At 31.9% G+C, this 15,333-nt stretch overlaps 2 protein-coding genes across 3 annotated transcripts; one reads left to right on the top strand and one right to left on the bottom strand.

The window, feature by feature from the left end:
• Positions 1 to 353: 353 nt before the first annotated feature.
• Positions 354 to 2,491, bottom strand: LOC122592849. The gene is made up of 2 exons (XM_043765166.1): positions 2,140 to 2,491; positions 354 to 1,739 (listed from the first exon to the last, which is right to left on the bottom strand). Exon 2 carries the CDS (start codon positions 1,725 to 1,727, stop codon positions 828 to 830), a length of 900 nt encoding a protein of 299 aa, XP_043621101.1. The 5' UTR covers positions 1,728 to 1,739; positions 2,140 to 2,491; the 3' UTR covers positions 354 to 827.
• A 5,047-nt stretch (positions 2,492 to 7,538) lies between these two features.
• On the top strand, positions 7,539 to 13,801 carry LOC122590990 (cellulose synthase-like protein H1). 2 transcript variants are annotated; one of them, XM_043763170.1, is made up of 8 exons: positions 7,539 to 7,875; positions 7,970 to 8,300; positions 9,014 to 9,142; positions 10,351 to 10,467; positions 11,773 to 11,979; positions 12,230 to 12,341; positions 12,457 to 12,644; positions 12,760 to 13,801. In XM_043763170.1, the coding sequence occupies exons 1-8, from the start codon at positions 7,598 to 7,600 to the stop codon at positions 13,660 to 13,662; spliced, it is 2,265 nt and encodes a 754-aa protein (XP_043619105.1). In that variant the 5' UTR covers positions 7,539 to 7,597; the 3' UTR covers positions 13,663 to 13,801. The 2 variants fall into 2 exon arrangements, with proteins under 2 accessions (XP_043619105.1, XP_043619106.1); XM_043763171.1 differs by having other exon boundaries at positions 12,230 to 12,326.
• The last annotated feature ends 1,532 nt before the right edge of the window (positions 13,802 to 15,333 follow it).

Genomic DNA, 15,333 nt, shown 5'->3' on the forward strand with positions numbered 1-15,333 from the left:
TGTGGTTGATATATAGATGTAAAAGTGCGTTTTTGACCAAAATCACCCCCACCCCCCAATGATATTCAAGTTTCGTTGCCGATTTCAAGTTTTAGTAAAGATTTTATCACGATTAATCTAAGGTTAAAATTATATTCATTGGAATATCACAAACTATGTTATAGTAAGACGGTACTAGTAAATGAATATCAAATAAGACGTGCAAATTCCTCTATCAAGTTATAGTTATTGTTATTATTATTTTCTTGGGTTTTGAGCATCGGTTTTTTTAGTCTTTGATAGGGGCAGATATTTCTAAACAAGGGATCAAGTGAGAACCACGTATATGATGAGACCTATGAAAACCAGATAGATTTGCATAAGCTGAAAAATCACTTATAGTCCACAAAAGAGAAGCTCGTAATTCAAACCGTTGCTTGGAAAAAGCATCGCAAGAATCTACACCATCCCACAACAGTTTCAATTCTTCAATTAAAGGTCTAAGATAGACATCTATATCAAAAACCTGGACCTTTTATCCCCGGAATAATCACTGAAAGAATGAAAGACTCTTGTTTCATGCATACCCAAGGCGGTAAATTATATGGAATCAATATTACAGGCCATGTGCTATATGATGTATTCATCGCCCGAAAGGGATTAAATCCATCACTAGAAAGGCCAAACTTCACACTGCGAGAGTCTGAAGCAAACTCGGGATATCGGATATCAAAGGCTTTCCAGGCAGCACCATCTGCTGGGTGCCTTAAGTTTCTGTCTTTTGTTCGCCCCATGTCATGCCACCTCATTTCCTTTGCTATTTTCTCATTCATGTAGAGCCTTTTCAATCATGGAATCAAAGGGAAATAACGAAAGACTTTTGCTGGCTTATTTGACTTTGGTGATTTTGAACTTTGACCATGTTCAGCACCTAAATCACTCTTATATCTAGACATCTTGCAACGATGACACGACTGTTGGTCTTTCCGATCACCCCAATAAATCATGCAATCATTAGGGCATGCGTCAATTTTTTGGTAACCAAGCCCTAGATCTTGAGTCAATTTCTTGGCTTCATTAACAGATGACGGTAGTGATGTCAAATGAGGAAATGCATCACTTATAAGCTCTAACAACATGCCTAAACCCTTGTTAGATATGCCAGCTATGCATTTGATTTGAAATAGATGTAAAGTGAAAGACAAATTAGAATACTTGCAGCCTGGATATAGGTCTTTCTCTGATTCTTCTAACAACTTTTGATACCGATTATTTTCAACACTATTATCGCATTGCTGTGAGTGTGAATTAACACCTATTTCACCACTGTTATCACATTGTTGTGAGTGTGGGTTAACACCACTAGTTTCACCAATATTTCCTTGAACCTCTGGATTCCTTAATTCTTCCGTATTCAAAGATGGAGAAGTTACACCGAGAGCATCTCGAATAAGACGTTCCATATTGTCTCTATCAGAAAACATTTCTTGAGTACTCGTCGACTGTGATATTGGTGGTGTACAATGTTCCCCATGAAAGGTCCATGTTGTATAACCCGGTAAAAATCCATATTTTAATATATGTACATGAACAATATCCGCATCTAACCATTTATCATTACAACACCTCATGCAAGGACATACAATAGACCCTCTAATAGCTTTGACACGTGCAAAATCGATGAAAGACTCGACTCCATCTTTAAAATTTTTGCTTGTTATTTGAGTTTTCATCCAACTTTTGTCCATTTATCAACTTACCTATATAAACCATAACATCAGTTTCGTATATCATAAACTAAGGCTAGCACATAAAAACTGATCACAAAACAATCTGGATAAAGTTCACAAAATAATCAAGATAAAGTTTAACATAAACACACAAATAATCACGTCTAAAATATCATAAAAATGTGTCTCACCTTCACATAAGAATCAATCATATATATCTATACATACATACAGAAATCATACAAATACATATATACAAATCTATATATACATACATATATATCTATACATATATACAGAAATCATACAAATCTATACATACATACATATATAAATACAAATCACACCAATACACACACAATCTATACATATATACATAAATCATACAAATAAACACAAATCTATATATACAAATACACACAAATCTCACCAGATTCGAGCTAGAATTGAGATGAAATCGAGTGGCGGAATTAATCGAGTGGAGGAATCGATCGAGTGATGAAATTGAGTTTCATCTATACATATATACAGTCACGATTTATATCAAATCGAGTGCCGAATTTGGTGGTTGTTTTTGGGGGAAGCGTTTTAATTTTGGGGATAAAATAGAAAAGATTTTTAATAATGATTTACATATATGATTTCAAAAAAATTGGGGCATGTTCACTGGTTGTGGCATATACCACATGCACCCTTTTTTTAATTTCTATTAATTTAATTTTTTTTAATGGAATTTCTATTAGTTCACATGTTGTACCGTAAAGATATTATCAGCAATTTGTTCACGGTTGTAAATGTCTAAGATTGTTTGTTTTAGTTCCTCACAGCTATATATGTGAAGTTCTTATATGAATTTTTCCACGTTTCTGGGCGTGAAACTTTTTGGTTTATTTTTTCACATTTAAAAGTGTGATTATAGAAAATTACCTTTTTTACATTTAAACATGTGATAAACTTTTATATTTCTTCACGTATATAAGTGTGAACTAGTTTTACAATATTTATTCACCTATATAAATGTGAATATTTTTGTTTACATTTAAAAGTGTGAGGTTTTTAATAATGTTACATATATTAAACACTTATAAATGTGTATATATTTTAAACACTTTTGAATGTGAATTTTTGTAATAAAAAATTTTACGCTTTCATAAAGTGTGAATAAAAATACGTGAACAATTGATAAATTTGTTGTAGTGGGACTATGTCGTACCATAACAACCGTCACCATCTTTTTGGATCGTCGCCCATCAAATCCATACCATTCCCATATGTGTCCGGTGACAACCCCTTTAGAACGGATGTAGGGCAACACCCGTACCGTATCCATACGTTTTTTTAACGCGCAACCCATATGATTTTTTACAAATTTTTTTTATCTTTTATTTTTTTTGGAATGAGTTTTTGTTAAAAGAAAATAAAAAACAAAAAAAGTTGAAAAAAGTGAAAAACAAAAATTAAAAAAAATAAAAAACCAAAAAAAAAAAAAAAAAAAGAGAAGAAAGAAGGAGGAAAACTAATGGTTCTCACGTTTCTCTCCATATATATATGGTTCTCACGTTAACCCTACCCCAAAGCTTCTAACTATAACTTGTTGGATATCTCAATTTGTTCTACAACAAACGTACCTACTTAGTACGAGTACTTAGTTGACAACTTAAACATACATCAATCGTTGTCAAACAAAAAGAAATGTTAGAATCTTTATTGACCTAAAAGCTATATATGTACATATTTTAGGGGTTAGACTATCCGGAGCGAGGCGCGAAATTGCACTTTTGACGCACGAGAACACCCTGGGACTCCCCGCACATTGCCCAGAAGGGCGTTCTGAAGAGAGAAAGAGGGTGTGGCGTGAGAAAATTGACGGGGCGAAATGGAATAGATAAAAAGAATCTTTCATGCGCCCATCAATACTTTTCACTTCCCAAAATACTTGTTCCACCACTTACTTTTACTTTTCATGGCCATTGTGAGTCCCTCAGAAGGCTTTTATTTTTAAAGTCTTGCTCCAAGAAAATAAGGAGGAAAGTCCCATAATGACTAATACGCCACATGACATGAGATACCCCCATGTAGGGCTTCAAGAGGAAGTCTTGCTCCTCGTATTCTTAAGAAATAAGTTGTAATAAATAACGGCTTATTGATGCTGAAGTTCTTTTACATTGCTTTAGAAAACTCGTGTGATTGGTCCTTCTATAGTTCTATTAACATATTTGAATTCAATTTCCACTTACGCTTATTGATCGAGGAGAGATGTACGTACGTAGACTTGTGTATATATACGCACTGCAAGCTAAGGTAGTGTTTGATAATGTTTTAATTGAAAAATCATGACTTAATCTTGATTGACTTAATTCATTAAGTCAATCAAATATGTTTGTTATTGACTTAATTAGTAAAAAAACAACTATACTGACTTAATTCATACAGACATTATGTTTTCATTCAGTCACTTTCTTCATTCATTCACTTAATGGATAAATAAACAAACAAGCCCTAGTCTGAAATAATGTAATTATATTAATTTATTTTAAGGACAGTAGTCAATATATAATTTATGGAAAATGATAAATCCTCCTAACCAAATAGCCTAATAATCCTTCTAATACATTAAGAAGGTGACATGTGGTATCCACTAATTATCTTTCCTAATCTTGCCCCCTGATTTTTTCACATGTCATCATCTCATAATTAGAAGGATTATTAAGCTATTCGGTTAAGAGGATTAATAATTACCCATAATTTATTACAACATGCATAAAAATTTAGATCTGCTTATATATTTAAAAGACTCACCTTTTGAATTTAATAACAATAAGATATAAATTTCCATGTACGTTATAAACAACTTATATGATTGTTATTAGCAAAACTTTTATATATACAACTTAAAGTATTATAAAGTTTAAATAAGTATAATTAGCTTATTTGAAATAGGTGTTTTCTAACAATATAAAAACTGAAAGAAAAGAGTAATTTTTAGAACATTGTTAAAGAAATTCGTGAAATTAAGAGAGTTGTCAAAATTTTGAATACATAGAGAAGCTTATTGGTTATGATAAAAAATTCTAATATATATAGAAAAATTAAGATAAAGATAAAGTGGCTTTAACAATTTAACAGATAAGATTACGATTTGAGGTGTGGGTTCAATGAAGATTCTTAAAAGAAAATTGTGATGACGAACCTGATCATTTGAAGAAAGGGAACCATCAATATCGATGAAGAATAACACATCTTGATATTAATAAGAACATCTGGTGTATTAAACGTATGGGGCTAAAACAATAATGAACGACACGTTACGAAATACAATACATTAGTAAACAGGTAGAGGTGGCCAAAATCCATTTCTTGCAGGAATTGGTTCGGACTGGAACCGGTTCTAGACCAATTTTTTTTCAGTTTTTTTGACCAATAACCGGTTCCGAACCATTTTGAAACCGGTTCGGAACCGATTTTTGGATCCAAAAGTGTAACCGGTTTTAAAACGATCGGTTTTTAATGAACAATTTTTTTTCGGATCCAGATTTCGGTTTATCCGAACTGGTTTTTTTCGAACCGTTTTCTTTGCCCATATCTATGAAAAGATGTAGGTTAGAGGATAAAATATATATATATGAGTCGTACATATACATAGACATGCGTAATGTGTTGAGTCATTGATTCGCTGAGGAGGCTCAGAGCTGAACTTTGTCAGTGATCCTCAGCGACTATCAGTATCTTGAGAGTTTATGATCAGTTCAATGACTCACCACCAAGTTTTGTAAGTCAAATATAAGCAGGAAAATGAAGATAAGAATACTGGTCCCCAAGAACACGTGTTGATCAAGCAGAAAGAAGGTATGTGACCTTGTACCAAAATGGTATTGTGGTTTTATCTTTCATACCCGATTTGAAAACAAACAAAATGAAGATAGAGACACCTGCAGATTAGTCTTACACACCAATAGATGATTGATAACCTTTTTCTAGTGTCAATATTTAATGGGTTGTTATGTGATGTCTTCTCTCACTCTATATAAGACATCACTTAACCTAGCCACACTCTTGTTGGTGTGTTCCACATTTTACACTAAGTGTGTGTTTCCACATCGTTGTAATATTGTTAAGTTTTTAGTGTGTCAAAAACTTAACAATTATTTCTCTTTTTTTATCTTCTAAAATATAGCCATGTATTTCACTGTTTAATCAATAATATATATGATCGTAAACTTATTTATTTTTCTGTTTTTTATTATTAAAATAATTTACAATAGTTACTTACATAACTTGCAAACTTGGACTTTTATAACGTGTTAAATAAATGGATGTGTTTAGATTAGCTTTGTAAACTTGTTTACAACCCAACAACCCATTTAAGCACTAAGGATGTAAACTATTATAAACTTTAAATCTTTCATATTTTGAATACATAAAATGAACTTCTTCTATAATAGATCATCTATCATTTATCGTCTAAAATAATAATTATAATAACTTTTCAATAAACAAAACTTTACTCTTAATCCACAAATTATACTCACATCTTGCCACCATCTATCTGCCACCGGTTGCCATCATTGCTTCACTACCGTCGCCAGCATCGCATGCGACATTATGCGGACATCTTTTGAGTTCGATTATCATGTTCATTCAAAATATTTTGTTTTACAACGTATAATTTTTATTATTTGGCTTCGATTTTCTTATAATACATTATAGACTAGTTTACATAAGCAACACCTTAGTTAAACTAACATGATACCCGCGTAATGCGATGGTGGTTGGTGGTCATGGTGGTGATTGTGTGGTGGTGGGGTGACTATTCTTGGTAGTGGAAACAGCGTTGAGTAATGTAGATAATTGATATAGAAGTAATTGAGCATATAAAGAGTTAATGATGGAGATATTAAGATTGATAATATATTTAATTAAGAATATTTTACATAATTTTTCATGTAACTTTTAATAAGAAACTTCTTTCTTTTATCGGTATAGATATAGATAAGGTGGATTCGTGTTCAATTGTTTTACTTGATCATTATATAGATGATCTTAAATGTTTAAATTGCTAACATATACTCCGTAATAGTGGAATGCATCCCTATAAATGGTCCAATTCGTTTCAATCACTATCTGCAAACGAATTCTCAATCAAACAATGTTCATAAAAAAAACAAAACTCAATCAAACATGACTAGCAGTGGCCAGTGGGCCACGACTTTTTGTTATTTTGACCTCGAGAATTTTTATTAAAATTCTAGCACCTCAAATTAAGAGGTTGGCTAAAAAGAGAACCATTTTAAGAGTTCTGTTATATACGGGCGTTTTCAATTTATTTCAAGCAATTCCGTATATATTCATTCCACTGTCTTGATACCGTATACAACTATTTTTTTAATCTTTAAAAAAAAAAAAATTTCAAACGAACTGTATACAATTATTACACTAACATTGTTTAGTTTTATAAGTATGAGTTTGAAACTTAGGGTTAATTAGATGCTTGTGAATTTTTTTTTAAAAGAACGTTAACCACTCTGCAATGACGGAAACTACTCGCTTAACATAATCTATATATCTTGAGTGACACTCATCCTTATATGGTCAATTGAGAGTGATTCAAAACTAGCTAACACGTTGTTTTAAAAATAGCACTGTTTTGCAAACCGGGCTTAAGCTAGCATAACTATTGTCCGTTGATGGATAGGATAGGCAGACGATAACAACGTAGAGAGGACCCGGCCCCAAGGCATTTTAATTAGTCACATTTGAATACTTTCTTAATTTGACTACTACTCTTCTTAACAACCCTTCTATAAAATCTCATCATTTTGACACATGAAGCATAATCATAACATTCTAAACGACCATTATTATTCTTTGTAGATTTATTATAGTACAGTATGTTGAAAAACACTACTCAAGACCCAACTGGTCTCCCTTTACAAGAAAAAGTAGTGCATAAGAATACGACGGCACGAGCCATAGAGCTCGCGATCCTTTCTCTTCTCGTCTCCTTACTTGTTTATCGAGTTATATCTTTCAAAGACCAACACCACTACCTCCCATGGCTGCTTGCATTTTTTTGCGAGTCGTGTTTCACCGTTATATGGGTTCTTTCTGTGTCTACTAAATGGAATCAATCTGCCACCATAACATACCCGGAACGACTTTCAAAGAGGTAAAATCTGAATTCAAACTTTTCAATCTTGAGTTTTTTTTAATTAATAATGTGCCTAGCTAGCTAGCTACAAGTACGTACGTACGTGTTTCAGGGTAAAAGAGTCAGAATTTCCAGCAGTTGACATATTTGTCACCACGGCCGATCCTATTCTGGAACCAGCCATCATAACAATGAACACGGTGTTATCATTGTTAGCTGTCGATTTTCCAGCTAACAAATTAGCCCTTTATTTATCCGATGACGGCTGCTCACCAATTACATTTTATTCACTTGTTGAGACAACAAAGTTTGCAGAACTTTGGGTCCCTTTTTGCAAAAAGTATAACGTTCAAGTTAGAGCTCCGTTTCGATACTTTACTCACGATTCCACGCCATTAGAAAACGACTCATTAGAGTTCCAAAAAGAATGGAAAAAGATGAAGGTAGTATAAATTTTTCTAACACATTTTCTCTAATTTTCTTTCTTCTCTCTTCCCATTTGATTTGTTTTTTATTTGCTTTTGCTTAATTTTATTATGCTTCTCTATGATTATCTATAACAAAACTTATTTACGAGTCTATATCTATACATACATGTATAAAATAAGTACAAAAATTTGCATATTCGTACAAAATGCGCACCAGATACAGATCTTACTTGGAACGTGGTTAATTAGTACATGTTCTACTAGAGCTTTAAATCATTCCCACGTATTAAATTCAGTTCGTTAGATATTACAGTAGTATTCAACAATAAAGTCTGTATATATGTTTTAGACGTACGTACGGATTCTTGTCTCTTGGGGTCCAATAATATATTATGATAAATGCATATTGTGTGGCTAGCTAGCTAGCTGATGTAGCTAGTGTGTTGGTGGTGCCCAATTTCGTTACGTCAAATATGATTGTTTTCTGCATGCAAGTGGCGGTACCAAAATGGGGCAAGATGGGCCAATGTCCCTAAAAATTTGAATTTTAATTATCATGTATTTGTAAAAAAAAAAATGAATTTTAAGTTTTGTATCTTCTGATTTTATTTTTTTTTTCATTGGAGATTTTAATTTTGTACTTTTTCAGATTTTTTTTCCTAGTACCACCTAATTAGTCTATTGTACATTTTAACATGCTCTATATATCTTTTGCGTATATCATTTAGAATGAATATGGGGATCTTTGCACAAAAATTGAAAACGCATCTAAGAGGACGTCGTTCCCATGTGATCAAAATTCAGAATTTGCTGCTTTCCGTGATGTCCATCGCTCAAACCATCCTGCTATCATCAAGGTATGTATTACTATATTCGAGCACTCCCAGATGCTAGCTAGTTAAATCACGCACGTAACACAAAATCTTGTGACATATGGTGAATATATAAGGTGTCAAATCTAGATATACAGGCTGATGTTTAATAGACAACTTTGCTATGTGAATATCGGATCTAGCCTAAACTTGAAATCCACAACGAGCTTGACATGCCAAAAATGTCTTGTTGAAGAGACTACGTACAGAAACGATGAACTTTGTTACAATAGTATTCTTATAACTAGGTGATACCTGTGTGTTGCATCGAATTATTCTGTTTTCTAATATAATTCATCGTAAATGACATGTAATAAAAATAATCTTAACAAAAATAAATTTCATTAATTGAAAATCTAATTATTTATATATAAAAAAAACATATTATGAACACTGGTAAAATGAATATCTATTTATAATAATTTTTCCCCCCTAAACAAGTCATCTCATCTCACTTTTTTATTGTTTTTGTTTTTTATTTTTGCCATTAATGGATGCCGTTAGGTGAACCAAAATTGTGTAATATCACGCCGTGAAACAACACGACTAACGTTTTCATTGGTCTTCTCATATGTACAATAGTTTATCAGTACTCAACAGACATCAAATAATAACCACCAAATACTTTACAAGATTTCAAGAATCATGGTATAAAGTTTTAAAGGATTAATCATTCCATTACTTTTTAATTCGACTTTCAGTATACATGCGGTATAAACAGAAATTGAGCACATTCCTAATCTTTCAGATTCCATATTTACCTTTTTGATTCTTGATAATGTCTAAGCAAAAGACCTCGCAAAACTCTTTCAGTCATTTGTATAAGGAAAAATAAGCTTATGATTATGTAAAGAAAAGCTTATGATAGTAAAAAAAAATATTTAAAATATTATTATTTGAGAAAACGACTATATAACCAATAAATTAAAAAAAGGTTTTTTTTTAGTTGGCAACGGTCAAATGGACCCACTCAACATCGTCACTCTCTTATCGCTTTGTCGAAAGATCTAATTGAGGAGGCCGACGGAAGATTTCGTGCTGACATTTCACAAAACCGATGACACTTTGGTGGACACTGAAGAGACTATTGGCACGAGTCAATGTTATGAAGTTTAGCTACATTTTATGTGTATTTTAGATAAAATAAGTATACAAGTTTGTTTCTAATTGTTAAATTTTGGTAATTATTGTAGGTTATATCAGAGAACAAAGAAGGTAGTTCGAACAACTTGCCTCACATAATTTACATCTCAAGAGAGAAGAATCCCAAACATCAGCATTATTACAAAGCTGGAGCTATGAACGTTCTGGTTAGTCGGCATCATATTTGTTAATTTTAAACACCATTATTTACATTAAAAGTCATAATGACATATCTGTGTCTCTTTGATGTTAATAAATGCATCTCTATCTGTTTATATATATATATATATATACATCTATACTACTTATATAAACAAACTACTCTTTCCCCATTCAACTCTCTACCTTTAAATTACCTAATATACCCTTTACATTTAAACTACCTCCACACACCTTATCCCTGAAATTCTGAAATTATCCTTAATAAAAAAAAACCCACAATTACCTAAAACCCCTATTGTTATAAAATCCCCATTAACTCTAAACTTATTGTTGAAGGTATTATTACAAATAAAAAAAAACATTTTAATTGTCATAGATTATATTACAAAATGTTTAAACAACAATTACCTTTTTATAATTCACGAAATTACGAACCAATTATGTCCTTTGTATATTCGTATTAAATTTTAATCTTTGATTATTTATTTTTTAATTGCCTTGGTCTCCTCCCATACAATTGTAAGTGGTTATTTTTCATGGTTTGTGTTTGCACTTCATTATTCTTTTGCACCTAATACGCGACTTATTTTTAGAATGATATATACGGTTGGATCCTGTATTGACGCATCTCAGGAAAGTAAACTGAATGCTATAAACCGTTACGGTGTCTAAAGTATTATAGACCGTCGCCGCTGCAACGCGCGGGCACCACTCTAGTATACATACATACATACATATAATATTTTAAAAAATTATGATAATCAACAAGCTAGCTATAAAAATTTGCATTATTGTATCTCCAATATATAGACGCATTGATACACTATGCAAAATTTCATTTGATGCAAAAACATCTATAGTAACTAATCGGTATTGTTGTGATTTTGAACATTTTTATGTATCAAAATATTGTTAGACACTTCATTTGTGTTGTTAATGTCAGGGTTATTTAAAATTCATCAATTTATAATTTTTATTTTAACTTTTGAAATGTTTTTATTGTTTCTGAAATACGAACGTTTGGATGTGAATATAATCCTATATTTAAATATAGTATATACCTATAATATATATATAGGTTTTAGGTAAAATAAAACAAGTATTATAGGAAAACATGTAAAATAATAAATTTTCGAGTCACCGTGCATTATAAAAATCATCGTGCATCAATGCATATGTGAATCTCCGTGCATCACCTTAGTTGTTTTACTTTAATACTTCTTTTATAATAACTAACCTTTATATATATATATATATGTGTGTGTGTGTGGAATTATGAAGATGATAACACTGTTTCACATTATACGCAGACTAGAGTTTCAGGAGTGATGACAAATGCCCCTCTAATGTTGAATGTAGATTGTGATATGTATGCAAACAATCCACAATTGTTTCTTCACGCGATGTGTATGGTGTTCGGTTTCAACAATGATGAATATGGTTTTTTCCAGTTCCCACAAGCTTTTTATGACGGATTAAAAGATGACCCTTTTGGGAATCAACTTGCTAATTACTATGTAAGCATATTTACATCCAATTTTTCTCTATATTTAGAGATAAGATAGAAATATGATTGTAGATGACCTTAGGGCTGTATTTAATGTGCATAAAAACACTTGTACTTTCCATATTAAAAGCCCATCCCTGATTTTCATGATAAATGTACAAATAATTTATGCACCTTAAATACAGTCCTAAGGGCTGTATTTAGCAAACCCCTTTAAAAAATCACCCGAATTTGTCGTAACTTTGTTGTTGCGTTTATAGTATTTTATAAACGGGGTAGCATCACTTCAAGGGATCTTTTATGGTGGATCAAATTGTTTCCACAGAAGAATGGTTATGTATGGCTCATCACCGAATCGTACGACAAAATTTGGTAGTTAAAGTTATTGTTTCTTTGGTATTTTTATGTTGGTGGCCATATTTGAATTCTAAATGTATGTCTAATTAAACTTTAACTTAAGTATCCATATTTTGCTTTGGTTAAATAGGAAACATGGATAATGAAAGTCTACATAAAAGCTTTGGAAAATCAATTGAGTTAAGGGAATCGGCAGTTCAAGTTTTGTCCGGATCGAATACAACTATACAAAGGCGAAGGTCTCCAACTAGTTTAATTGAGGTAGCAATCCTTGTAGCCAGTTCCACCTACGAGTATGGTACGTCGTGGGGCACAAAGGTAAGAGGGAGTACTTAATGATCGTATATAAGCTTATAGTGTATAAGTGGTCGATTTGGGTTTTTAAATGAAATATGGTTACGATACTTGTTGGTTTTTTAAAATCTATTCGCAGATAGGTTGGCTTTATGGATCTACAGCAGAAGATATTCTAACAGGACTCAACATCCATGGTAGAGGATGGAGATCCGCCATGACCTCACCGGAGCCACTTGCATTTCTTGGTTGTGCACCTTCAACATATACATCTTCATTAGTACAACAAAGAAGATGGTCCACCGGGCTTTCTGAGGTGTTATTCTCCACTAAGAACCCATTATATCTTACGATAAAAGGACATCTTTGGTTTCGACAATCCCTTGCTTACTGTTGGATTTGCTCATGGGGAGTTCGCTCCATTCCAGAGTTATGTTATGCTGCTCTTCCAGCATATTGTCTCATCACAAACTCACATTTCCTGCCTAAGATCAATGAACCATCTATTATAATCCCTGTTAGTATTTTCATCATTTACAATCTCTACACGTTATGGGAACTCAAACGTTTAGGTATATCACTTCGTACATGGTGGAATTTACAAAAAATGGGAAGAGTAAATGCGATGACAGCTTGGTTTTCTGGATTATTGAGTGTTATCCTAAAGCTATCACGCTTTTCCCAGACAGTTTTTGAAGTAACATCAAAAGAACAAATCTTGAATGATGGTGATCATGATTCAAATGCAGGTAGGTTCACCTATGAGAACTCGCCCATGATCATACCTGGTGTTTTCCTTTTGTTGGTCAACATGACCGCATTGGTCAACACAATGTCAAAACTCGCAAAGGCCAACACGACAGGGGTATCAGGATTAGGAGAGATGTTTTGCAGTGTTTGGCTTATAATATGCTTTTGGGAATTTTTGAAAGGGCTGTTTGGGAATGGAAAATATGGGATTCCATCATCTATAATTTGGAAAGCTGGAGCTTTGGCTTTATTTTTCGTGCAGTTATGTAGAAGATCATTTCAATTGATTTAGATCAGTACTATCAAATCATGATTTTATATGTATTATATGTGTATTTAGAATAGCATAGTATTATTTAAGAATCTTTTTGGATCATTATGTAACACTGCTAAAATAATTATTTAAGGACCATTTAAAGGAGGTTTCAAAATGATCAAGTGTTTAACCTTGTGAAGAACCGACATAAGATATTTCAGCTATAGTAAGCTTTTAGGTTTTTAGATTTTCGCCATTAAACTTTGAGGTTATTAGGTTTTCGCCACAAGTTTTTCTTCTCTTGTACACTTTGCCACCTCCATGTAACCTACATCTTCATCTATTTTTTTATATGTATAAGCTTATCAAGACAGGGAACAACCCAATCTCATAAATCATCTAATAAATAATTTAAATAATAACCCATAAAAATCTAAGTCTAACTAAAAGCTTTCAATAATAATAATAATAATAATAATAATAATAATAATAATAATAATAATATATGTTTTTAATATTCTTGAAAATTTTGAAAGTTTTGAGGTTAGGATGCTAACGTTGCATAATCATCTTCGAATAGAGTTTTTTTTCCTCCAAGCTTCGAGTTAGCAGTTGTTTGTCCTAAATTCGTTAAAGAAATACTTAGGAAAACTATATGCTTTCTTAAAGACAATACCGACCATTTGAGCTTGACCTTTTTGATTAAGTGTATGCCATCTGATCTTTCTACTGCTCAAGCTAACCAATATCACATGAGCTAAGTACCTACACTTTTCGTAAAACCTTTTCTTGGAATGTATATATATATTTGGAACGTTTTTAATAAGCAAAATTGAAATGTTTATAAGAAACAAGTATTAACGTTTTTTTTAGAATGATATTGTTTAAATCCTTCCAAATATATTACTAACACAACTTAAAATAAATACATCATCTCATTTTAAAACGATAACTGATGCCTTGTACTTCGGGGCTCGAACTTTACTAGTGGGTATTAAGACTACTTATGTTCAAAAGTATTATAACTCATGGATGTAATTAATTCTATAAAATGTCTAGGTTATGTTAAGATCTTTTCAAATGTCTATACAATGTAGTAAATTTTTAAATCCTGGTTATTAGGTATATCTGACCAATTAATAACTTATCAACGACCTTTTATATGATTACACATATAACCGAAAGATATCCAATAACCATAAATTGAAAGTCTATTACATTACATGTAGGGGTGAGTACGGTTCGGTTTGAGTCAGTTTTTGACCAAAATCCAAAACCGAACTGTTATAAATCGATTTTTGAAAACTAAATCCATTGGGTTTCGGTTTTTTCGATTTCATTTTTATTGGATTGGGTCTATTTCGATTCGGTTTTAGTCGAGTTTTAACCACTAGTCGTATGAGCCAACTTGAGCTATATATATTTATAAGTTTATACCCTATGATTACATTAAATAAGTTGTACAATATTCAAATACTTAATTCAAACAAACTTCATATATAAATATTTATATCTTTGCACGTTGTTTCGATAAGCAACTATTAAACCGAAGCAATCTTGTTGTGTATTTTTACCTAAAACAAATAAATGATATGTTTTATACACTTTTAAATACAAATATGTTAACATATTTGCCAAAAATGAGTAATAAAATGATATAAATATATTATTGGTTCGCTTCGGTTTTTATGGTTCGGTTTTTCATAT

The sequence above is a fragment of the Erigeron canadensis genome, chromosome 3 (assembly GCF_010389155.1).
Source record: "Erigeron canadensis isolate Cc75 chromosome 3, C_canadensis_v1, whole genome shotgun sequence".
NCBI classification, from domain to species: domain Eukaryota; kingdom Viridiplantae; phylum Streptophyta; class Magnoliopsida; order Asterales; family Asteraceae; genus Erigeron; species Erigeron canadensis.

Excerpts from the sequence above, each read along its gene's own strand:
- LOC122592849 (XM_043765166.1), bottom strand. The coding sequence starts at position 1,727 with ATGGACAAAAGTTGGATGAAAACTCAAATAACAAGCAAAAATTTTAAA.
- LOC122590990 (XM_043763170.1), top strand. The coding sequence starts at position 7,598 with ATGTTGAAAAACACTACTCAAGACCCAACTGGTCTCCCTTTACAAGAA. Across the intron at positions 10,468-11,772 it reads CTGGAGCTATGAACGTTCTG|ACTAGAGTTTCAGGAGTGAT; the intron begins GTTAGTCGGCAT and ends CATTATACGCAG. Across the intron at positions 11,980-12,229 it reads ATCAACTTGCTAATTACTAT|TATTTTATAAACGGGGTAGC; the intron begins GTAAGCATATTT and ends TTGCGTTTATAG.